This window comes from Rhinolophus ferrumequinum, chromosome 20, assembly GCF_004115265.2.
Source record: "Rhinolophus ferrumequinum isolate MPI-CBG mRhiFer1 chromosome 20, mRhiFer1_v1.p, whole genome shotgun sequence".
Classification (NCBI taxonomy): domain Eukaryota; kingdom Metazoa; phylum Chordata; class Mammalia; order Chiroptera; family Rhinolophidae; genus Rhinolophus; species Rhinolophus ferrumequinum.
This window is the reverse complement of record NC_046303.1, coordinates 37,415,031-37,440,166: the sequence shown is the minus strand read 5'-3', so window position 1 is coordinate 37,440,166 and position 25,136 is coordinate 37,415,031. Positions and strand designations below refer to the sequence as shown.

Below are 25,136 nucleotides of genomic sequence, written 5' to 3'. Positions count from 1 at the left end.
ACCTTAGATTAAGCAATAGTTTCCTAGATATGATACCAAATGTACAAACCACAAAAGAAAAAATAACTTGGACATGATCAAATTTAAAAATTTGTGTTTTGAAGAACACCATCAAGAAAGTGAAAAGATGACCCACAGAGAGAGAAAATTTTTGCAAAGCATATGCCTGATAAGAGACTTGTATGTAGGATATATATAAAGAATTCTAAAGAATTCTTACAATTCAGTAATTAAAAATGGGCAAAGAGTATGAAAATGAAAATGACCAATAAACACATGAAAGATGCTCAACATCCTTAGCCATCAGTGAATTGCAAATCAAAACCACAATGAGATACCACTGCACGCCCACCAAGATGGCTACAATCAAAAGAACACATAATGACAAGTATTGACAAGGATGTGGAAAATTGCAACCCTCATACATTGATAGTAAAAGTAAAATGAAACAGTCGCTTTGAAAATAGTCTGTCAGTTTGTGAAAAGGTTAAACATAGCGTTACCATATGACCCAGTACATGACTCCTAGGTAGGTAGGTAGACAGATAGACTGACATAGGTAGATATAGACAGATATCGCCAACTGAAAACATGTTGACAAAAAAATGTGTACACAAATGTAGTAGCATTAATTGTAATAGCCAAAAAGTGAAAAGAACCCGAATGACCATCAACTGATGAATGAAATGTGTATTTCATACAGTGGAATGTTATTCAACCATAAAAAGAAATGAAATGCTTCTGCTCCTGGTACTTGCTTGTGTGCTTGTTCAGTGTAGACCTGGTACATCTTTTGTGAAATGGCAGCTAAGGAGACTCCAGAGCTTGCCATGGCTGTCATGGTCATCAAAAAACCAAAGGAAGGTCATCAAAAACTGAGAACAGCAATCAGATTAATTTGAAGGTTATGGGGCAGGATGGTTCTGTGTCACAGTGTAAGATTAAGAGGCATGCATTACTTAGTAAACGAATGAAAGCCTATTGTGAACTCCAGAATTTGTCAACAAGACAGATCAGATTCCCAATTTGAAGGGCAGCCAATCAGTGAAACAGATATACCTACACAGTTGGAAATGGAGGATGAAAATGCAATTAATGTGTTACTGCAGCAGACAGTAGGTGTCTACTAAAGAGGGAACTTTACTCCAGAACTCTGTTCCTACAGACTAAGAATACATTCTCAGTTAGAAAACGGCAATTTGGTTCCACCACATCCTGACGACTGCTGTATAGTTTTCTCTATTCTTTCCGTTTCCCCTTGCCCATTCTGTTATTGTACATCAAATGAAGATGGAATGGGAAGAATACTGATTCAGTGAAAATACCCCTTTACATTATGCTCCTGCTCATTTAGCTCTTACATTTATATGCCAGTAGGTTATTTTGCTTTATCCATTTAACAAAATGAGAACATATAAATCCTTGCATACTTTGTTTGATTGGGGAATTTTAATGTTTTTCATTTATCAAAAGGACAGTTTTCTAACTTTTTTGTATGTAACTGTTACATGTAGGACAACCTTTAAGTAGGGATCAATTACTCTAAGAGAAATGAATCCTAGATCGTTTTCCTTTCAAACCAAGCATCTTGTTCTTTAAATAAACTTTTTAAAAAATTTTAAAAAGATGTGAAGTGCATGCTACAGCATGGATGAATTTTTAAAACATTACATTGTCAAAGAGCTAGTCACAGAAGACCAGATAGCATATGATTTCATTTATATAAATGTTCAGAATAAGTAAATCTATACAGACAAAGTAGGTCAGTGGTTGTGTGAGCACGGCTGGGTGGGGTGAGAGGTATTGGAGAGATTGCGTGTGACTACTAATGGGTTATAGCATCTTTTGGGGGTAATGGAAGTATCTGTGAATATACTAAAATCAATTGAATTGTACTTTAAATGGTGAATTGTATGATACGCGAACTGGATCTCAATGAAGTTGTTTAAAAAAGTGTTTAAGGCTTAATTGAATTATGTGTGGGGTAAGAAAGATAACTAATATAGGTGTTTGTAACTGAAAAAAGGAAGAGAAGGGAGTCCTACTGTTTCACACAGAAACCATAACATCTCAAATGTATGGTTGTCTCCAGAATAGTTCAAAATTCTGAGTAATTATTCAACTATGGTCTTTTTGCATTGTCTATAAAAATAGTTTCTGGCATATTAAATATCTAAAAACTCTTTAAAAATTTTTGCTTAAAAAATTTGTTTTTGTTTTTAAATTTGCACGCAAGCAGTAAATTCATATATTGCTTGAAACAAGTAAGAGAACCTTCAAGATATATTTTGCATTATTCTATAGTAAGGATCAGAATAATCTTCCTAGTCTTCTATACAGACATGTGACCTGAGAGTAATAAGCATTCAACTGCCCTTTAAAAATTGCTACTTAAAGAGAACTAGACATTTGTATTAATTTATTAGTGTAAGATCTCCTTTTATTAGAAAATTGAATGCTATCATAAATGAATGCTGTTATTCACATCACCAGTTACACCTTAACCATATTCTATTTGTTCTTTTTTGTTGTCTTAGAATGTACCTCCTCTTATCAGAGGCCACTTTCTTTTGATCCTGTCCTGATTCACCTCTTCTTTAATTATCATTTTCCTCTCTCCTCGTCCTCAGTCTCGTTCCCACTGATGAGTCATTCCCACCTGTATATTAGTTTGGTGCAAAAATAATTGCTGTTTTTGCAATTTTTAACTTTAAACCGCAATTACTTTTGCACCAGCCTAAATAGAAACATACACTGGTATCACCTACCTTAAGAAAAACTTCTCCATGAAACATATATTTTCCTGTACTATTGCTCATTTCCATGTTCTGCTTCAGCACCAAACTTCTCATAAATGTTTACACACACTGTCGTCATTTCCTTACCTTAGAGTCACTCTTCTATGTACTCTTATCCAGCTTCTGCACCTCACCACTCCACCACTGTACAAGGTTGGACAATACTTTTTAAAAGAATACCAATCTATAAGCTACCAAGTTTACTGGACATTTCTCTATCTTGTACTACATTGTCCAGTTAAAACAGTTGAATACTTCTTCTTTTTTGAAAAACCTCTTTGTCTTTAATTTATATAACATTCCTTGGCTTTACCTTGTCCTTCTAAAATTGCTCTTTCTCAGGCTTCTTTTCCTCTTCACTTCTCTTAAGTGTCAGTATTCTCTGAGCTCAGTCCTCCATTGTCGACTCTTCTTTCTCTATTCACTTTTCTTTCTGTCTTTCTTCCTAGAATTGCATTCATCTCCCTATGGCTTTAAATACCACCTATATGATCATGACACCACATTTAAATCTCTTGCTAAATAGTTCTTTCCCCTCTAACCCTGTTTATCCCTTCTTAGAAATGGTTTCACTACCTACCTACAAGGCTGATCAAGTCAGAATCTAAAATTCATGTTTGATTCTTCTTTCTCCCTGATTCTCTATAATCGTTCTGTTAGCAAGTGTTGTCAATCCTATCTCCAAAATCTATCTTAAATCTATCCATTTACTTTTATCTCTCTGCTCCAGTAATGTACAAGGTTGGACAATTAAGTTCGTGAACTCATCCTAGAAGAAGTGCTACATACCTCATTGCTGAAGATCATTACAATCACATTCAAAGTCCTCCCCTTGGGAAGCTATGCACCAATACCAGCGCCTAGTCCACCCTTCAAAGCAATTTTGGAACTCTTTTTCTGGAATGGCCATCAGAGCTGTTGTCGTATTACCCTTGGTGTCCTGAATGTCATCAAACTGTCTTCCTTTCAATATTTCCTTTATCTTCGGGTAAAGAAAGTCATTGGGGGCCAGATCAGATGTGTAGGGAGGGTGTTCCAATACAGTTATTTGATTATGGCTAAAAACTCCCTCACAGACAGTGCTGAGTGAGCTGGTGCATTGTTGTGATGCAAGAGCCATGAATTCTTGGTGACAGTTCAGGTCTTTTAACTTTTTCATGCAGCCTTTTCAGCACTTCCAAATAGTAAACATGTTTAACTGTTTGTCCAGTTGGTACAAATTGATAATGAATAATCCTCTGATATCAGAAAAAGTTAGTGACATCGTTGCAACAAGTTCACGAACTTAATTGTCAGACCTTGTGTACCTCTCATCTCTTGCCTGCACTCTCCTCTTGGCCTCCCAACTGAGCTTTCAGTTTTCCCCCTTCTAGTACCACCCAGCTTCTAGCCAATCTTCTTAAGAGAAAAAGGGATCATGATAATTCCCATTTAAAATGTTGAAATGATTTCTCATTACGTTAGCCAGCAGCTCTGCAAACATATTTTCTGGAGTCAAATCCCGGTTTCACCATTTTCTAGCTGTGGAATCTTGGGAAACTTGCTTAAATCCTCTGTGACATAATATGTGGTTGGTAAAGTTGAAGAAGATAATTCACGTAAAGTACTTATAAATATGCCTGGCACTCAGTAAATATTCACAGTTATTACTAATGTTGTATGGCCTACAAAGCCCTGTGTGATCAGACTTCTGTGGGCCTAAGGTCTCAGGCTAAACACTTGAGAATGCCTTTCTTAATGACTTTCTTCAGAGTGGGGCTCTCCTGCACTTTTCCTCTATCCCAGCAACCAGAGTTTATACTACTCATCTCTAATTATCCTTTTCTTTTGTTTGTTGCCTGTCCTCTCCCCTAGATGGTCATCTCCATAGAGAGAGACTGTGTTTAGCTTGTCACTATTTTAACTCTAGGACCTAGCACAGTTCTGACCACATAGCAGGAATTTATTATATATTTGTTGATAAAATAAATAATGGCTCTCACATTTGTCGCCAGACCTTTGGGCATTTACTTTTTGGTCAGCTTTTCATTCTCATTCAGTTTAACTTTGAATAAAATATAACATTTATTTATAATGCTGTAATGTGTTTTGCATGTCATGATGGAGAATCTTATCTTCTCCCTTAAAATTTCTTATATAAAGACTAAATTGGGGAAGAACAAGAAAGGTTGCTAATAAAATTTCTTTGGTTTGTAAGATAAGCTTTCTCACATTTTCATATTGCACTTTCAGTGTGCAGAATAGCTTCTGACTCTCAGAAAAGGAAATTTTGTAAGCATGATACTGTGCAGTATCAACATAGTTTATACTGGTTGTTCCTTTTGGATCCCACCCAAAGGATATTTGTTATTGAAGTACCTGAAAGGCCTTAAAATAGTCTTACAGAGTGACACTCAGGATAGCATTATAGACACGTATTTCAATTAGAGTTAAATTATAGGTGAAAAGATAAGAACTATTATTATTAGAGTATTATTTTAAATAGTTTTGTAGTTTTAATACTTTTCTTGTCAACATACAAATAAATGGAAAAAATATATCTAATAAAAAGTGGAGGTTTTTCTTCCAGGTTACATTCACATCAAATAGTTGCTCACAATTTTCTTTTGCTTCTAAAATACAAAACTTCTTGAAAGATATAGTCTAATATATTAATCTTTAAATGGAAATCATATATATTTTTCCCTGTGGTACTTTAAATATAATGTTTTTGTGGTTCAGTACAGTGTTTTCATTAGATCCATTTCATAAAAATATTTTCTTTAGAACAAAAAATATTTTCAACAAAAGAAAGGGAATTTTTTAGTGTATACCTTACTATTATTGGATTAGTCATCTTAGACTTTAGTTTTGGCTCATTTGTTACATAACCTTGGTTATGTAAGCAAACTTTTATTAATGCTCTAATTTTTCTATGAGATAAAATGAAGAAGTTGAAAACTTAGTCTTTTGAAGTCTTTGAAAGTGTTGATAACAGAAATCAGATTTTCAGTTCAAATTATTTATGTGTTGGTTTGATTAAGGAAATAAAAAATTAATTTTTCCTAATATCCTCTGCCTCTTTAATACATATGAATGACTTGTCTTTGATTAAATGATATTAAAATACGATCTTTTTTAGGTTTCCTAGTGGTGTTTTGGAGAATTGACAGTTGACAATAAATAAGCCTAAGCATGCTGAATAAGGGGGACTTAATAATTTAATCAAGAAATTCAGAATCTTAAATTTCTGTTCTTATTTTATATATATATATATTATATATATACCATATGTGATGGTAGGTGAAAGAGTGTAATATCTCATTTTTATGCTTTTGTGCATAAACAGTCTAAAATTTTGGCTGTATCAGGGAAATGAAATTTGGAGTAAAGACAAGTATAAACTATTTTTGGTTGTTAATAAATAGCTTTTATTTTATAATTAAAAAAACACTGTTAAACCTTTTTAAGGATGAAAAATGAGAGACAAGATAGTAGCATGCATCTGCCAAGGAGATACTGAATTTGGAGAGGACTTTTTTCCTTCTAGTTTGTTGAAAAGTGGGAGTGGAGGATAGTTACTGAGACTTTGAAGAAATTTAATTCTTAGAAATTCTTGGTATCATATTTTTCCTAGAATATGGACTGTTTGTTTCTACTCCAACTTCTGAGGTTCCAGGAAATTCTATTTAGAAGTCTAGGTAACTAAGAATATGCTCAAGCACTTACATTGTCACTAACAATGAATTCAGGGAATTCAGGTGATTTTTTTTTTTTTTTTAAACCTGCCCACCCATACTTTGGCCTGTAAGGAAAAAAAAAAGTGTTTTGTAGGAGTAGCTTACTTCTGTTTAAAACCAGTGTTACTTGTAACCAGTGTTATTGCAGTAGTTGACACTTGATGTTTGATTTATACAGTTATAAATAAAATGTTCGTTTTAATGAAATCCAATTTTAACAGGCTAAAAATTAAGCTGGTTAAGGGATTTAATTAGAAACTAAGCCTGAAGAGCTGAGGTTAAAAAGGCACAATGATACTTTGTGATGACAGTATTAGTTAATGTCTTCCGTGGTACTACATGCCCAAGTGGATAGTCCATAAATATAATTTGAAATGAAAATGGTACTGGAAATAAAAAAATAAAATATGATCTTTTTCAGATCACTTCAGTACTTTTTTAAATACTGAATTAAGTTATTTTAAAAATGTTATCTCAAACTTAAAAATGTATTTTCTGAAAATGTTTTTTTCTTACCGGAACTAATAATGAAAAAAGTTCAGTATACAATGGAGAATCTTGATAACTAGCCCTTCCTCTTCCATTTGTCCTCCCTTTTCCTGTGTTGCAGTAAAAACTGTTATATTAAGGCAAGTCTGTACAATATTATGCTTCAGGTATGGTTTTATTTGAGTAGAATTATTGATTTCATATGTGGCAAGCATTTGACTTGTATTGGTTAACTTAAAAAATCATTAGTAAAACTAAAGCCAAAACTCATTAAACAATATTATATACACCTACAAAAGACCCTTAGACTTAAAAAAAAAATCTTTAAAACCACTTAGATTGTGTTTATTTTTGGTATTCAACAGTCCCTCGTACAATGTTGACATTAGGAAGCAAGCAAGAATAGTTTTGATCTGACTCTTAGAATGTACTTTTAAACATGGTGGGCTCAAGATGGGGAAATAAAAAAAAAGTAGACCTCTTGTTACATAAGGAAATACTAGGAATAATGAGTGATTCCCAGCATTGTTTTCTAAAGCATATGTTCCATAGACTTTGGTAATCTAGAACCACTGGAATCATAGTTTTTCCAGGAGTCAATAAAATATTCTGTCAACAGCCAATTTTAGCCATTGGGGTGGGGCAAAATCTCAGGTATATAAATTTGTCTAAATAAATGTCTTTACTTTTTTGTGGAACACCTCAAATTGAATGTTAGAAATTACTTCCATTTGTTTTACAAATCATTGCTAAGCTGAAAGTTCTAGTTTTCTTTTATATGAATCAATAATAGCAGTTCCCTTATTTCCAAGGAAACAGCAAACACCTATTCCAAGTTAGTCTTTTTACCATGTTTTTTGGCAGCCTTACATCTGTCAGAGGGTAAATAGTTGTATCTTGTTTTCCTTTGTATTTTTCATTCACTTTAAAATTCCTTATGAACCAACACAGAACTTAAATTTTCTTTAAATATTTTTGTTTTACAAGAAGTAGCATGGTATAATAGAAAATATTTGGAACTTAAAATAAGAAGAATTGGATTTCTTCCTTGAACAATTCATCAACATGAGCTTGGGAAAATTGTTTTAACCTAACTCTTACTTTTCTTGATGATGAATCTGAAACTAGTGACAATTTCTTCTGCATTTACTTCATGGGCTTTTTTGCAAGTATCAAATGATGTTTGTAAAAGTATTTGGTACACCATGAAGTATTCAAAATTGATGGTGGGATTAAGACCATATGAAAATATTTTTCAGCTTTTAAAAACAAATACAGGAAAACAAGGCTAATTTTATTTACTTAGTGGAGTGTTAGTGGGGTGTTATAGCTTAATAGTAGCTGTCTATGTGTAATATAGATATAACAATTTAATGATCCCTGGTTACCGAACATAAACTAGTTTTTGCATAGTAGTGATTTTTTTTTTTTTAAGTAAATTCAATGACCTTACATTCTTTTGTGGAAAAATATCTTAGGCCCATTTATGATACATTTTCTAAATATTTGTTAATAAATATTTTAAAAGAAAGTTGTATTTTTTTAAACTGACATTAGCTAAAACAGAAGGCTTTATAAGAATTAGCAAAAGTATTGGTATTCATATTTTGTCAAAGAGATAATGAATACTGTACTTTATTTTTCATGTACAGCCATGTTGGTAGCTCACCTGCTTTATTAGTATTTCAGTGTTAAAGGTTAGCATAAATTAATAATAATTTACTCCTTCCTGTTTCTTAATTTAGGTAATAACCCTTAGAATTTCAGAAAAATAGAATATATGTTTGTGTTTGTTCTAAATACAACGATATTTACATCGTTGTGAAAATAGATCAGTATAAATGACCGTGAATTGGCTACCTTTCAGGAGACATTTATATTGCTTTACTATTAGGGAAAAATGCTAGGCAGTCTAGACCCATTCAAAGAGTCAGTTCAGGGATTCTTTATAAGAGAATTGGGAATACTTAGAATGATTTTCTTTGTTATGTGACAGTTTTTTTCTTCGAAATGTCTACAAAATTTGGATGATCCAAATATGCTTTTATTTTGACAAATAAAATGTAGTTCTTTCTACTTTAGTTTGGGTTCTAAGTGATTTCTCTAGATGAAACTTCAGTCTGTTTTTAATATTTATCTATTCACCCATTTCATTTTTTAGGAGATTTTATGAAGATGGAGCAATTGTCTTGGGTGAAGAAGCAAATATGCTTGCTGGCATGCTACTTGGGCTCAATGCTATTGATTTCAGGTACTTAATCTAACTAAATGTATTCAAGTTTTAAATTATTCTACCTTATAATGGTTCCCACTCAGGATTTTTTTCTTTCAATTTTGTAAGAAAAGCACACAGTTGGATATTGATATTTGATTCATGCTGTTTCCTTTCAAATGACGTCAATTTTCTAAATGGGTTTGCTCTCAGAAAAGAGACTGTCTCAAATGTAAGGAATTAACTGACAGGCTTGCTCTCAAGTTTGGGTAAAAAGAAAGCTTAGATTACATTCCCCCAAGCAGAAAAATCACGTACTCCGGTAGCACTGAAGAAAGGTTTGGGATCTTATCTCTTAGTATTTTTCAGCTATTGCTTTAAAATGAAAATAAACTAAAAGATTCAAAGCCAGAAAGATTTTCATTATCCCTTGTGTTAAGATAAAGAAGATCATGACAGGATATCCTGGGTATCTTATGTTTCTTGTGTTATGTATCTAGAATATAAAAATGATTGTTAATATATGCTTTTATTGTCAACAAGGTGAATTGATTCCAGACTAAGATTACCAGTACTAAAAAGGGATATTGTAAATTCTTTTAGATTCATGAAATCATGTTTTTGTATTTCTTTAATTGGTGCAAGATTTTTGATACAGGATTTTATATTATACTAAAACTAAAAGATTTGTCTGTAACAACTCAAGCATAAGAATGAAGGAAATGTATTTTTATTAAAAAACATCATTAAAAATCTAAGACTGTTAATAAAATAAGTGTAAACTTAAATGAAAATCTACTTTTAGGTCTTGAACTAAAAAATAATGCTGCCCATTTACACTGAGGTTACCTTTTACTAATAAATAACTTCCTTTTCAAAATATTGATCATTTTATAATTTTCTTTATTAATATTTAATAAAGTAGTATTAGATAAACTAGCTTGTTTAGTATGAACATAATAGGTTGTCTTTATGATCCCTCTAAGGGTGTTAACTTTTTACATGGCATGCTGCTAGTTCTGTCGAAATCCTTTACAATTTTGCTTTTTGGTAAAAACAAAACAAAACAAAACACCTGGGATAAGAATGTGAACTATTGGCTTATAGTAACACATTGATACTGTATGATCAACTGAAAGCAAATATTTTAAAGGTACATTAGTAATATTTCTGTAAATGAAGGAAAACCCATATAAAATATTACCACTTTGATTCTCTTCTCATTCAAGTCTGGAAAAAAACATATCCTTGATTTTAATACATTAGAACAAGTATTTCAACAGGCAAACTTCCCAAGGAAACCAGAAGATAGGAATTCATGGATTATCTTTTTCATCTTTTGAAACATTAACCTACATCTCTTGAATATTTCTTTGTTTATCTTCCTAGAAGATATACTTTTTCCTTTGAAGAATAGTAATATTAAAGCTAAACATCTTTGGAAAAAATCTAGTTGGATATACCATTGTACAAAACAAAGATTACTGGATTAGGGAACCAGGAGATCTAGTTTTTTTAATGGCTTTACAAGACTTGCAGTATGAGTTTGGGCAAGTCACTTAACCTTTCCCTTGTTGCTGTGGCCTCAAAAAGCATTGACTGGACAGCAGATTTTTAGCATTCTTTTTCGGTCTAAGATCCAAGTCCTTTCACCTATTCAGATACTTTAGAAAAACCTCATTTCCTAATTATTCAGATCTTTTTGTCAGTATTCAGTGTCACATGAGAATTTGTAAATTTGAACAACAAATCTTCATTTGAAAATTCTCTAGTGACGTCTTAAAAAGTTTAATAGTATGAAATAAATAATGTTTGGAAAGATTTCTCAGTAATTTTTACATTTGCATGATATATTTATATAACACTGGCTTAACTTGTACAATCCTTTGTCATTGGTACTGAAGGTAGAATATCTTTACTAAGGTGCTTATTTGTAAGAAGTAACATTTAAATTACAATTAAAAAATTCACTTGCAATTTGATGAAACCAATGTCTCTAACGAGATTGTTTGTAACACTTAATTTTGATTTAAAATTTTATGTATTAATGTGAAATATTTATTGTCTTGTCTTAGCTTCTGCCTAAAGGGAGAGGGATTGGATGGCAACTTTCCTGCTGTTATAGACTATACCCCGTATTTGAAATTTACCCAAAGGTATTTGGCATTTTGAAATATGTTACTGAAATCTTAACTTATTACTAAATGTCTTTTACATTTATTTCATATCAGAAAACATTCAGAAAGATAAACTCCAGTTGCATTTTTAGTATTTATGTAAATATATACTTTTTACATAATTATAATCCCGGCCTCAATATGGTTTTTAAAAAATAGCATGTATTCCTATTGCTATAGTCAATATGTAATAATTTTAATAACTCTATAGTAGTCCATTGAGATTTCAAAACTAAAATTCATTATTTAGACCATTTTTCATTTGGTCTCCATTGAAAAAGAACACAGCCCTGGCCCAATGATAATCACCATCTAGTGTGAGAAGTCACTATTATTTCAGAGCAAGGAGTGTGAAGATATTTTGGATGATGAGGGGGAAGTAGAAATAAAGTATTGTATTACCAAGATTTCTAGCTTAAATAAGTGGATCCCTTAGGAAAGGAGCTAATTCTAGAATGTTTGATCTAGAAAAGAAATACAGGAAGATGTTTTGAACAGGCATAAAATTATACTGTTTGAAATTGTTGGATTATAGGACATTTTGTAACACTAATCAATGTTCAAAATAATACTACTAGTAAAATAATAGTAATATTTACTGTAAGCTTATTATATCAGGCGTTGTTCTAAGTACTTTATTTCTGTTAACTCACTAATCTTCAAAAGCCATTGAGATACGTGCTACTATCCATATTTTACAAATGGTAAAACTGGAACACAGAGAGGTCAAATAACTTGTCTATAGTCACACAGCTAGTTTGTACAAAGTGGGCAACAAGTCTGAAATTGAAGAGCAAGATGGCAGCTGGAAAAAGGAGTTTGGTCATCAACATGTAGATGGAAAGGCTACTTGTAGTGATTTAGGAAATGACTTAAATGAAAATATAAAGATAAATGTGAGCCCTACTTTTCCTCACTTACGTAAGAGGCTGTGGTAATTATTACAAAGCTTTTAAATGATGCAGTAATGGAACCTTCTCAACTGGTGCCCTCAGATTGGATTTAGTGGTATATGCTCTGTGTCCTTAACTGCTTGACCACTTTTTGTCTGAATATTTATGCATTTTCCTCTTTCTTTTATGCATTAATCCAAACATGTATGCATATCTTCCTCTCCTTTATATATTGAGGGATTCATACTATCTTGTTATATAAAGGATACTAAAATGAGAAGAGAAAGACCAATTCAACCCAGTGATAAACCAGTTAGTATTACTGACCATGGAGTGTTTCTTTTTAGAAAGGTTTAAACTATCCTAATTGTCATAAACCAATATATAAAATTGAATTGCTTCCACTGTTATATGGCTGTATTAGACACATTTTTTAAAACTTAAAATTACGTTCTTAATTTTAAGAAACCCTAAAAATCTGTTCTCCCCAAATTACTGCTTTTAATTTTTTGGAAAGTAATACATATTCATTGTAGAAAAATTAGAAAATACAGGAAGTTAAAGTCTTTATAATATCGTTATTATAATTATATATTTAGTACTAAATATTTTAGAGTTTGCTCACCAGTAGCTTACAAATACAACAGTATTTCATACAAATCAAAGTGGAACATATTATTAACTTTATTTCTTTTTAAAAATGTAATCTCCCAGTTCTGATAGTATCAGCAGTGATGAGGAAGAGCTGAGGACGTTGGGAAGCAGTGGTAGTGAAAGCAGCACTCCAGAGAATGTCGGGCCTCCTTTCATTATGGATGAGAATAGTTGGTTCAACAAGTGTAAAAGAGTTAAGCAAAAATATCAGCTAACACTGGAACAGAAGGTATTTATCCATTTTCAAAAATCATTTAATTTGGTTCTAGTTATTACCTTTAGACTGTCACTACTGAAAGATCTTTCAGCTGAATGAAAGTATTCACCCTTTGCTACTTTCTGTTCCTGAATTGTCCTCTTGTTAATTAAAAACCAGACTATTTTAGGAAAGGCTTTTGTTAAACTTTTTCTAATTTTGTATGTTAATATTCTTCTGTATACAGTTTCATTTATATGTTTGAGATTTTAGTTCCTGTGATTAATTTCATAAAAGATTATTTGGTTTGTGAAAAGTGCAGTGATTGCCTAAAGCAAATTCCATGTATGTCTTGTTTGTTCATTTTTAATCAGTTATTTTAACAGCTCTCAGATGTTAAGCACTGCAGTAGGCAAAGTAGAAAGGAAAATAAACTCCCTTGAGGTTACTGCCTTTTCGTTTTTCCTGTATTGTCTATTTTCTCTTCTACCTTTCCTTTCAAAGTAATCATTATTCATAGATGATCTGTATGGGAAAGTTTGGTGGAATTTGTGATAGAAACATTAGAACAATAAAAAATACACTAAGGAAAAAGCTTACAAAGTAAATTTACAAATATGAATAGATTTCCTGTAGACAGCTACTGGTTAGAAAATATAAAGAAGAAGATCCCATACATACTAGCTATAAAAATGTGCATAATATATAGAAGAAAACTTTAATATCCTATTAAAGAAGACTTCTCATACCAGCAAGAGGTCAGACTAAGATAATCTGAAAGGCTTTACATTATAAAACTCTGAAAATACTGAGTAGAATACAGTTTTAAAAGAGCTTCATGCAGAGCTGCTCTCTCAAAGATTAGGAGCTCACTGAGGACCAGCAACACAGAAAGACAGAAACAGAAGAGGAATAAGTCATGAGTTAAAGCCACTGCAGCCCCTTGGAGTGGGGGTGAGGAGCCATTCCCTTAACCTAGGTACTTGTGTTTCAATACCAACAGGGGAACAGCAAATCTAGGCCCACTATCATTCAAGATGGAAACTGAACCTAGAAGGCAGGAGTGAGATGCAAACTGGCAAAGTAAACACAGAAATTGGTAAATAAACCTTGACTACATGAAACAATAACAATTATATTAATGGTCAAAATGGGGTGGCATTGGTGTGCTGAAATATATTGAACAACTGGCTTTCTCAGAAGAAACATAAGAGCCTAATTTGTAGCATTTGCTGGTTCTCTGAGGTAAATACTCCCATTATAGCCAACTTAAACTACCAGTATCATGTCATTGAATGCAGAATTGGGCAGAGATGCACAGTAGCACACCATTATATAGTGTTTCTACCAGACAGATACAATAGATGTAAATGGCGTTCAGAAGAGAGATAATATTAGTAAAATATGGTAAAATACATGGTGATGAGTTTTGAGTAGTTATTTCCTTGTTTTAATATAATTTACTTAATTATATCTATCCATTTTTAATAATAGTGTGTTTAACAACTGCATTACAAAATTTCTGAAATTTAACAATCAGCTCTCAAGAGCTGAACAAGCTGACTGTAGTCCCCACACCCACCCACTCCCGGGAAGAAGAGTGAACTAAAGCTTTAACTAACAGTATTAAGAAAGGTAAATGACGATGATTGATCCTAACGTCATTTGCATTCTTTGTATTATAGTGAAAGAGTATAGGCACATTTTTTAATGTGCATACCTATTTCCAAAGTTGCAATTAAAAGTAGAATATTTAACTTCCAAGCTAATAGTGAGAAGAGAAATAAGGAAAATTTAATTACTACAATAGAAAGTAGCAAGTAAAAAAAAAAAAAGATGGTATAAAGAGAACACCAAATAGGGTGGACCTAGAGGGTATTGCTAAGTGAAATAAGTCAGACAGAGAAAGATAAATAACATATGATTTCACTTATATGTGGAATCTAAAAATCAAAATAAACGAACAAACAAATCAGAAACAGACTGATAGATACAGAGAACAAACTGATTGATAGTTGCCAGATTGGAGGGGGGTGGAGGGACTGGGTGAAAAGGGTGAAGGAATGAAGAAGTACAAATTGGCAGTTACAAAATAGTCATGGGGATGTAAAGTACAGCATAGGGATATAGTCAATAATATTGTAGTGACTATGTATGGTGTCAGATAAGTACTAAACTTAAGAGGGGATCACTTCGTAAATTATATAAATGTGTAACTATTATGCTATACACCTGAAACTAATATAATATTGAATGTCAACTGTAATTGAAAAAAATTTTTTTAAAAGAACACCAAATAAAGTGGTAGAAATAAATTTCAATATAACCAAAAGAATCAACATCACATAAAAATAAATGGTGTAAACTTGACAGTTAAGGCAAACTCTTAAATTTACTTTTTTAAAAATCATAAATTTTAATTACATGTTGTCTGTTAGAGACGTATATAAAATATAATGACACGAACAGTTGAAACTAGGAGGATAAACATACAGTAAGCAAACATTAACCAAACAAATTCTATATTAATATTATTCAACATACTTGTAGACATTAAGGCAAAAACATTAAGCCTAAAGAAAAATACTGTCTTTTAAAAAAACAGTTCATGAGGAATGTATATCAGTGCTGAACTGAAGAGCATTTAAAAATGTAGCTGTGAAAAATGTGAAGAAGAAATTAAAAGAATATCCAGGAGAAATTGTTAAATACATAATAATAGTAGAAAATTTTAACGTATTTCAAAATAATTTATAGATAAAAAATTAGTAAGGATGTAGTGAACTTGAACAGCACAATTAGTAAGCTTGGTCTAAATTATGTTAAATGCTAACAGAATATACATTCTTTTCACACACACACGAAGGACAGTATCTAGTTTTTATGGAGCATACTGGGTCACAAAACAAAGGCTATATAACAGGAGACAAAGAAGGACCCAGTAATCCCACTTCTGGGTATTAATCTGAAGAAACCCAAAATGCTACTTCGTGTGCATCCATATGTTTATGCAGTGTTAATTACAACAGCCAAGATATGGAAGCAACCTGAGTGTCCATCAAGGGATGATTGGATAAAGAAGAAGTGGTACATATATACAATGGAATATTATTCAGCCATTAAAAAGAATGAAATCTTGCCATCTGCAACAGTCTTGATGGACCTCGAGGGTATCGTACTGAGTGGAGTAAGTCAGACAGAGCAAGACATTGCCATGTGACTTTACTTAGAGAATAGGATAAGTGAACAAATAAAACAGAAGCAAACTCATAGACACGGCATATTTTGATGGTTGCCAGATGGGATGAGGATTAAGGGGAAGGGTGAAAAAGTGGGGAAGAGATTAAGAAGTACAAATTGGTAGTTACAAAATAGTCATGGGGATGTGGGGTATAGGATGGGAATATAGTAAATGATATTGTAATGGCCATGTATGGGATCAGATAGATACCGTGTTTCCCCGAAAATAAGACCTAACTGGACCATGAGCTCTAATGCATCTTTTGGAGCAAAAATTAGTGTAAGACCCGGTCTTATATTAAAATAATTATATATATAATACAATATAAGACCTGGTATAATATAATATACTAATAATATAATATAATATAATATAATATAATATAATATAATATAATATTATACTCATATTAATTTTTGCTCCAAAAAACCCATGAGAGCTGATGGTCCAGCTAGGTCTTATTTTCGGGGAAACATGGTACTAGATTTATGAGGGTAATCACTTTGTAAGTTATATAAATGTCTAATCAGTATGTTGTACACCTGAAACTGATAAAATATTGTACAAGGTATGATCAAAAGATACAGTGAATGTTTAAATAAAAAAATTATTACAGTAAAAGACTATTGCCATTAATTCCCCTCAAAATACTCCCCCTCTCTTTGAACATACTTATCCCATCATTCTTGCCACTTTCTGAAGCAGTTCTGGAAGTCCTCTTTTGTGAGTGTCATTAGTTGCGCTGTCATGGCTGCCTTGATGTCCTGAATCATTTTGACTCTGGGGAAGAGTCAGAAGTCGCATGGTGCCACATCCATTGAATAAGGTGCATGGGGATACACCATAATGTGGTTTTTTTTTTTTTAATTTTTTTATTGGGGAATATTGAGGAACAGTGTGTTTTTCCAGGACCCATCAGCTCCAAGTCAAGTTGTTGTTTTTTTTTTCAATCTAGTTGTGGAGGACGCAGCTCACTGGGCACGTGGGAATCGAACCGGTGACCTGAGTGTTATGAGCACTGCGCTTTAACGAACTAAGCCGACCGGCAGCCTCCTGTAATGTTTTTGTTTGACAGAAATTGTCATATACCAGAAGCAGTGTGTGACCTGGAGAATTGTCATGATGGAGGATGAAGTAAAGACACTCACAAAAGAGGACTTCCAGAACTGCTTCAGAGAGTAGCAAGAACAATGGGATAAGTGTGTTAGAAGCAAAGGGGGGTAGTATTTTGAAGGGGATTAATGGCAATGTGTCTTTTACTGAAATAATTTTTTTCGTGTCAACTGTAATTGAAAAATGAAAAAACATTTTAAAAAGTAAACTATAACTAGACTCATTGTAGATGACAAAGCAGTTTTCAAAAGAAGATATACAAAACCTAGCTAAACTAAACAATTGTTTAAGATAACATACATTTGTGGTAAAGCTAGAAAGAAGGAGGGATGATAAACACAAATCTCAGCGTATTGTTATCTTTGTGGAGGAGGCAGAAGGGTACAACCAAGGAAGGGCATTATAGGGGCTTGAAAGTATTGGTAATTAATTTAGGTGGTGAGCATATGGGTATATAAGTATTGTTTAATTACTAATGTTTATAAGTATTCATATGTATTTTATATTAAGCTGTGTATGCATATATAAAATACTTCAGTTGTAAAATTTTATTTTTAATTTTTGAGATTTTATTATGGAAAAAACAAATATTTGAGGATTGTTAGGAAAAAATCCGAAAAAGAAGCTAAATGACTGGAGAATAGTACTAGCTTCTATTAACATGTATCATAAAGCTAAAATAGTTAAAACAGTTTGTTCCTAACATATGAATTGTATAACATAAGGGAATAGATGAATACTTTAAGAGAAAAAGATTCCAATATCCTGAGAGGAATTTGAAAGCACATTGCAATGCAAAAGTAGGATGCCATGAGAAGGGAACAATCAAAAACACGTAGAGCTTTTGGAAATTAAAAATAAGTTTTTCTGAATTCAAAAATTCAGTATAAGGGTTTAGGGGATAAATTTAATGAAATCTCCCAGAAAGCAGAGCAAGAGGAAAAAGAAACTAAATGAGTAAAAAGATAAACAGAGGACCAGTTCAAGAGATCTCATATGTAGTCGGTGTTTGCTAATAATAATAGCTAGGAATTATACATTGCATACAGGGTACCAGGTAGTATTCTAAGCAGTTTACCTGTATTGATTCATTTATTCTTCCCACCTAGGCACACTTACTGTTCTCACTTTATTAAATGATGAAACTACCACACAGAGAGATTAAGTAACTTACCCGAGGACACATAGCTGATAACTAGGAGAACTGGAATGTGACACTAGGCAATCCCTAAACCTGCAGGCATAACCAAAACTATAGTGCTTCCTACTAATTTGCTAACACTAAAATGTTAATATCTGCTTTTGAAAAAATAATCACATGGAGGCAGGTTTTCAATTGGTCATTCTGTAATTAGGTTTGTATTTTGAAACTAGGAAGCACGTAAAGTCTTTTATCACTGTTGCAGAGTTTAGAAATTATAAGTTTTACCTTAAATTACAAACATGTTGTCTTGAACTTGAGAGAAGAGCTATAAATAATGAAGAACATATGTGGAATTTTTGTATTCAATTAAAACAATTTTGTTTTTACTGTTTCATCAGTAATACTTTGAAATCGTTTTAGTACAATATAGGTAAGAATAACATTTAAGCTACTCAGCATTTATCTTCAAGATATGTATATCTGAAATTTGTAGTTGCTATATCTTGGTGATCTTTATTTCCAGGGTTATCTTGAAGAACTCTTACGACTTCGAGAGAACCAGCTGTCTGAATCTGTCTCCCAGAATAAAATACTGCTACAAAGGATTGAAGACTCTGATCTAGCCCATAAATTGGAAAAGGAACAATTAGAATATATCATTGTGGAGCTTCAAGATCAGTTGTAAGTGAGATTCTTTTGGAAAAATTCTGGTAGTATGTGAATATACGAAAGTGTCATGTTTTGGTATAGGATTAAAATTCCAAGAAATCTGATTGCTTGTTATTAAGTTCTTTTTCACTTACTATTTATTAAAAGATTAATTTTGTTTTTATTATTATAAAAGTAATCCATGCTCATTGTAGAAACATCACAAAATATAGGAAGAAAATAAGAACCACCTTCAGTTGTGCTAGCCGGAGTTAACTGCTATAACTTGGTGTATATTCTTTCAAATTCATATGCATAATGTAAAAAGTATTCACAGTAGTACCTCAGTTTTTGAACGTCTCCGTTAATGAACATTTCGATTTACGAACGCCGTAAACCCAGAAGTAAATACTTCGGTTTTCGAACATGCCTCAGAAGTTGAACATGTCACGCGGCTTCCGCTGAGTGCAAGATCCTGAGGCTTAGCTGTCGGCTTTTTTCGAACGTTTCAGAACTCGAACGGTCTTCCAGAATGGATTACGTTCGAAAACCGAGGTACCACTGTAGTTAAGTTAGTTATTAATTGACTGACTGATTAATTGACTGATTGCAAAAAGATGGTATATAAGACCAGTACTGCTCAAAGTGCAGTGCCGGTGCTTAAACTGTTACCAGGTTGCACCAGAATATCACTAAGCACAGTTTAGTATAGCTAATAACCTTTTTCCATAGCAAGCTTTGGATGAAGAAAGCTGCGTGTTGATTTACATTCTGGTTTAAACGCCTTAACTTGTCATTATTCAAAGTACTTGCACTACTCATACCATTTTGTCAAACTTGATTTTATTCATTGTTTATGGCGAAAATCTTTTCAAATTAATATTTATTTAATCTTAAAGGGTGGATTTTAATTTTTTAAAGCAATTTCAACTTTCAGAAAAGTTGCAAGGGTGACACAAATTAATTTCTATATGCTCTTTCCTAGATTCACCAATTTTCAACATTTTGCCACATTTGTCGTAATTCTCTCCCTCTCCCTGTATGTATAATACATACATATTATTTCTTGAACCCACTGTGGGGTTGCATACATCATACCTCTTTACCATTTAATACTTCAGTGTGTCTTTACTAAGAACAAAGAGATTTTCTTGTATAACTATAATTCAATTTTCAATTTAAGAAATGTAAATCAATACTATATTTTCATCTTATGTGTGACTCATATTTCACTTTCATCAGTTGTCCAGATAATGTCTCTTATTGCAACTTTTGTTTTTCTGGTAAGGATGCATCCAGGATCATGTTTTGCATTTGGTTGTCAGTCTCTTGTCTTTTTTAACTTAGAATAGCTTTTCAATGTTTGTTTCACATAAGTTGATGTTTCTGAAGAATACAAGTTAATAATTTTATAGAATGTCTTTCAGTTTTAATTTGTTTGCTTTTCCTTGTGATTATAATGAGCCTTATCTATTTGTGGCTGGAAAACAGCATAAGTGATGTGTCCTCGGGTTATCGCATCCAGAGGTCTGTGAAGTCTCTCGGCCTTTTAGTAGTGATATTAATTTTAATCATTCGGTTAAGGTATTTTTCTCTTCTGTATAGTTACTATCGTTCCTTTTGTAATTAACATGTAATTTGTGAGGAGATTAAGTAAGTATAAAAGATAATTTTTTTAAGTAACAAAGTTTTAAGGAACATAAAAATGGAATGTTTTCTGGGAGTTTGTATCTTGATGGAAGGAATTTTATTCATATATTGTTTCCTATATGTTTTTTAGTATTTTAAAAAGAGTTTGTCTTATGGGGTATCACTCGAGGGGCAGATGAACAGTTTCCATAGCCCTCCTGTTTCTGTAAGCAGGGTGAGAAATATCAAGAGCCAAACAGTAGAGATTTCTGGTTATTTCTTTGTAGTTTTAAAAGATTCAGAAGATAATTTTAATTGTTTTCAATTTATTGGCGTGTTATTGGTTAATAACATTATATAAATTTCAAGTGTACATTTCTGTGATACATCCTCTGTATATTGCTTTGTGTGTTCACCACCCGAAATCTGTTCTCCCTCTGCCACCATATATTTGACCCCCCTTTGCTTTCTTATCTTCTCCCTATCCTGCTTCCCCTTTGGTAACCTTCATGCTGTTGTCTGTGTCTGTGAGTTTGTTTTCATTGCTCGTTTGTTGCTTTCTGTTTATATCCCCCATATGAGTGAAATCATATAGTTCTTGTCAGCATGATACTCTCAAGATGCATTCTTGTTGCAGATGGCAGTGTTTCATCTTTTCTAATGGTTATATATGTACCACATCTTTATCCAATCATCTATCGAAAGACACTTTGGTAGTTTCCATGTATTGGCCACCATGAATAATGGTGCAGTGAACATGTATCTTTACAGACACATGTTTTCAGATTTTTTGGATAGATACCCAGAAGAGAGATTGCTGGGGGATAACGTATGGTAATTCTATTCTTAATTTTTTTGAGGAACCTCCATACTGTTTTCCATAGTTGCTGTACCAATTTACATTCCCATCAGCAGTGCATGAGGGTTTCCTTTTCTCCACATCTTCTCCAACACTTGTTATTTCTTGTCTTATTAATAGTAGCCATTCTAACAGGTGTAAGATGCTATCTGCTTGTGGCTTTGATTTGCAATTCCCTTATATATAACTAGAGAAGTTGAGCATCTTTTCATATATCTGTTGGCCATTTGTATGTCAAGAAAATAATATTTCTTTTGCAAAGAATCTTGGTAGTTTGTCTGAATTGTTTGAAATTAAAAATAATTATGAAATCAGTTTTATTTAATAGATATTTTCATTTGAAGAATTAAATTTGAATGTATCACATTTATTTTACCTTCGATTAAATTTAAAGGAACAAAGACTCAAACTTTTTAGTTTGCAAAAAGAATCTACAAGTTACAGTTTTATCATACTTCTATGATAGAAAAATGTCATTGATCCTCTTGATTTTGCAAAGAAACCTTAGAGTTATTTTTAATACCTTAAAGGAGATTTTAGCTAAAACAATATTACCAGAGCAATAAATAAAAAATTAAGGCCAACAGTCAGAATTAGACTATTTTCTTTCATTTACAGGTTAAAGATTTACTTTCCCAATTTACACTCTAGGTAAGTGTAAATTGGTGTCTTACAAGATTCCTTTGCATAAAAACTGTTATAAGAATGCTGAACAGAAGAATAAGACATTCCTTTCAGAATGTTCACAATTCACTATGTTATCAGTATTTTTAAGGTGAGGAATACTCTGGGTATTTTTGCAGCTCTAGGGAGAGAGTGGACACTTTTTTCCTTCTTAATGTTGCTGAGATTTTTTTTTAACCAACAGTTAGGAAGGCCTCCATCAAAGCTAGGCACTGAAATTCCTTTGTTAATCCTAAACAGATAAAAGTAGACTTGAGAAGATTAAATTTATAATGTATGATGAGAAAGGTCAAAAGAGGAGTATTAAATAGAAGATGAAGCATGTAGTATTTGCTTCTACATTATGTTGATTATCTTTTACTGGGTGACTTAAATCATTTGTCACTTATTTTTTTCTATGTATTACTCAGTAGTTGGATGTGTTTTTGAATTACTGTTAAAGTGTGCTTTAATTATGCCTCTTGACTACTTATAAAATATGAACATTTTGTAGTTTTGGTAATAGAGTACAAGATAGTGTGATGGAATGCAGAAGCATCCTAAAGCTTTCTTAAAAATCAAGACTGTGTTCAGATACTGGCTCTATACTTGCCTATTGTGAGCGCAAACTTAATTAATGTGTTGGAGTCTGTTTTTTAGTGATAAAATGGAGATAATATTCATCTTGTGGATTATTATGAGTATTAAATAGTATAATGTGTACTATAGCTAGAACAAAGAAGGCATTCAAAGATTATTCCAATGTTTTGGCTTATAGAAACCTTAATTTCCTTAGTAAGTTCATTCAGAAAGATAAATAGTGAATTTAAAATGTTTTACTTTATCATGCCCCAAAACTATATATCAAACAATGAGTTTGAACTTGATTGTATTATTCCTGAGTATCAGGAAATTCACTTTTGAGATCTAGTTCCTAAAAAGCTATTGGATTCATATTTATAATCATAGTATAGATTTTTTGTATACCACAGATGTGAGGGAGACATACATGGTTACTTACTACTTAATGGGTGCCACTTTTAACTGTAATTTTTTTTTCTCATTGATAACTGATACAATATTAATTTGGAGTATTTTACAAGGCATTGGCAAAGGTACATTTGAGTGATTAAGTTTATGGTTGGTGGAGTTGTGAAGTATTGAATAATTTTACATCTCCAAAAATTATGATTAGAAATAGTGTTATAATTTCATTGGGATATATAGCATTATTATAGTTTTTTTAGTCTCATAGTTTTATTGAAATTTGTGGTATAGTTTGAAATCAATATACTTTGAATCAATACATGGAGAGCTTCTCATAAGATTATGAAACACATTCTGTTCATGGCCTTTAAAAAACTTATTGTCACATTTATGCTAATAAATGTGGAAAAACTTAATTTTTAATTTTTTATTCAGTAAACATTTATTTAAATGTATACTTTTGTGCTTGAGAATAACAGAAAGTACAGATAAGAATGAGGCATAGTTTCTTTTTACAAAGGGCTCATAAGCTAGTGAAGATTGACATAATTAATTACACTGTTATTTAAAGAGGGCCATATATGGGAGGGAAGCTTTGTCCTCATCCACAATATTAGACCTTTAGATAGATGATCTGCTGTACAAATGATTCTTTGTAAAACACTCATTGCAAACCTCTGGAATAGACAGCCTCAGAACAGTGTGCGAAAGCTGGATACCTTTGTCATGATAGAGCAATGAAATGTGTAATAAGGAATTTTTTCTAGTTAGCTGGTAAAATTTTTCCATTCGTGATTTGAAAGCTTCTAGGGATAGTAACATGTTATATAGGGTTATATAGGGTCCTAGGAAAGGAACTGAAGAGTTTAAATAGTAGAAGTGAAAAATCATCACTGTCAAAAGTAGGCCATTGTGCAGTTCAGCAGCCCAGTTGGTGTGGTTCATGGGAAGTAGTGATGATGTGATCCTACCAACCTTCAAACCAGAAGTCAGTGATGCTGTGGCATCTCGTGTCAGAAGGTTTAGGATGAGTGGTATGGATCCTGACAAGAGAGTGCAATAATGTCATTATGGCCCCGTTAATAATGGACAAATTATGACAGTTTCTGGTCATATATATTTTTTGGCAGGTAGCAGTTATTAAAATATTAAATTATAAGTATATTAGTATATTTTACTTTATTATGCATAGAAGAACAGAAAAATCAAGAAAATGCACCCAGAAGAAGAAAATGCCAGGTACCAGATAGTTAGGTAAAACCATGTCTGTTGTACTTTCTTGGTGTTTGTGGGAAATTAGATATTACAATAGGAAAGGGTACTGCTTTGATATGGATGTTGTTTCATTGCCTTTACTCGTGGTGTTTGATTAAAACTGCTGGCAGAGTCTCCTATAGGTCAGATGTCCTTATATGTGGGTCGGGGGCTAGCAACAGTTGGGACTAACAATACAATATTTCATTGAGAACAAGTGACTCAGAATAGAAAAAAGACTACTTTGGGCATTCTTATTTAGTAAATATTTTACATTGACTACTTGAAAGTAGAAAGCCTCCCTAAATTACAATTTATAAATAACAATATTAATATTAATATATAAATATTATTTTGTTCATTATTTCCATTTTTAGCATTTAGTTGGCATTTAGAAAATTAAAATTAGCATTTAGATTCTGAAACTATTATTATATTTTAATTTTTTGTTAGGAAATAT

General features: G+C 32.3%; 1 protein-coding gene and 1 pseudogene across 4 annotated transcripts in view; both read left to right on the top strand.

The window, feature by feature from the left end:
• The window catches only part of RUNDC3B (RUN domain containing 3B), a 121,824-nt gene that overhangs the window by 65,823 nt on the left and 30,865 nt on the right, over positions 1-25,136 (top strand). For all 4 annotated transcript variants that reach the window (XM_033088127.1, XM_033088125.1, XM_033088126.1 and 1 more), the window contains 4 exons: positions 9,168-9,257; positions 11,294-11,374; positions 13,003-13,171; positions 19,160-19,317. In XM_033088127.1, coding sequence (XP_032944018.1) covers positions 9,168-9,257; positions 11,294-11,374; positions 13,003-13,171; positions 19,160-19,317 — 498 coding nt within the window. The remainder of the gene's footprint in view (positions 1-9,167; positions 9,258-11,293; positions 11,375-13,002; positions 13,172-19,159; positions 19,318-25,136) is intronic.
• On the top strand, positions 840-1,130 carry LOC117012165 (small ubiquitin-related modifier 2-like; annotated as a pseudogene).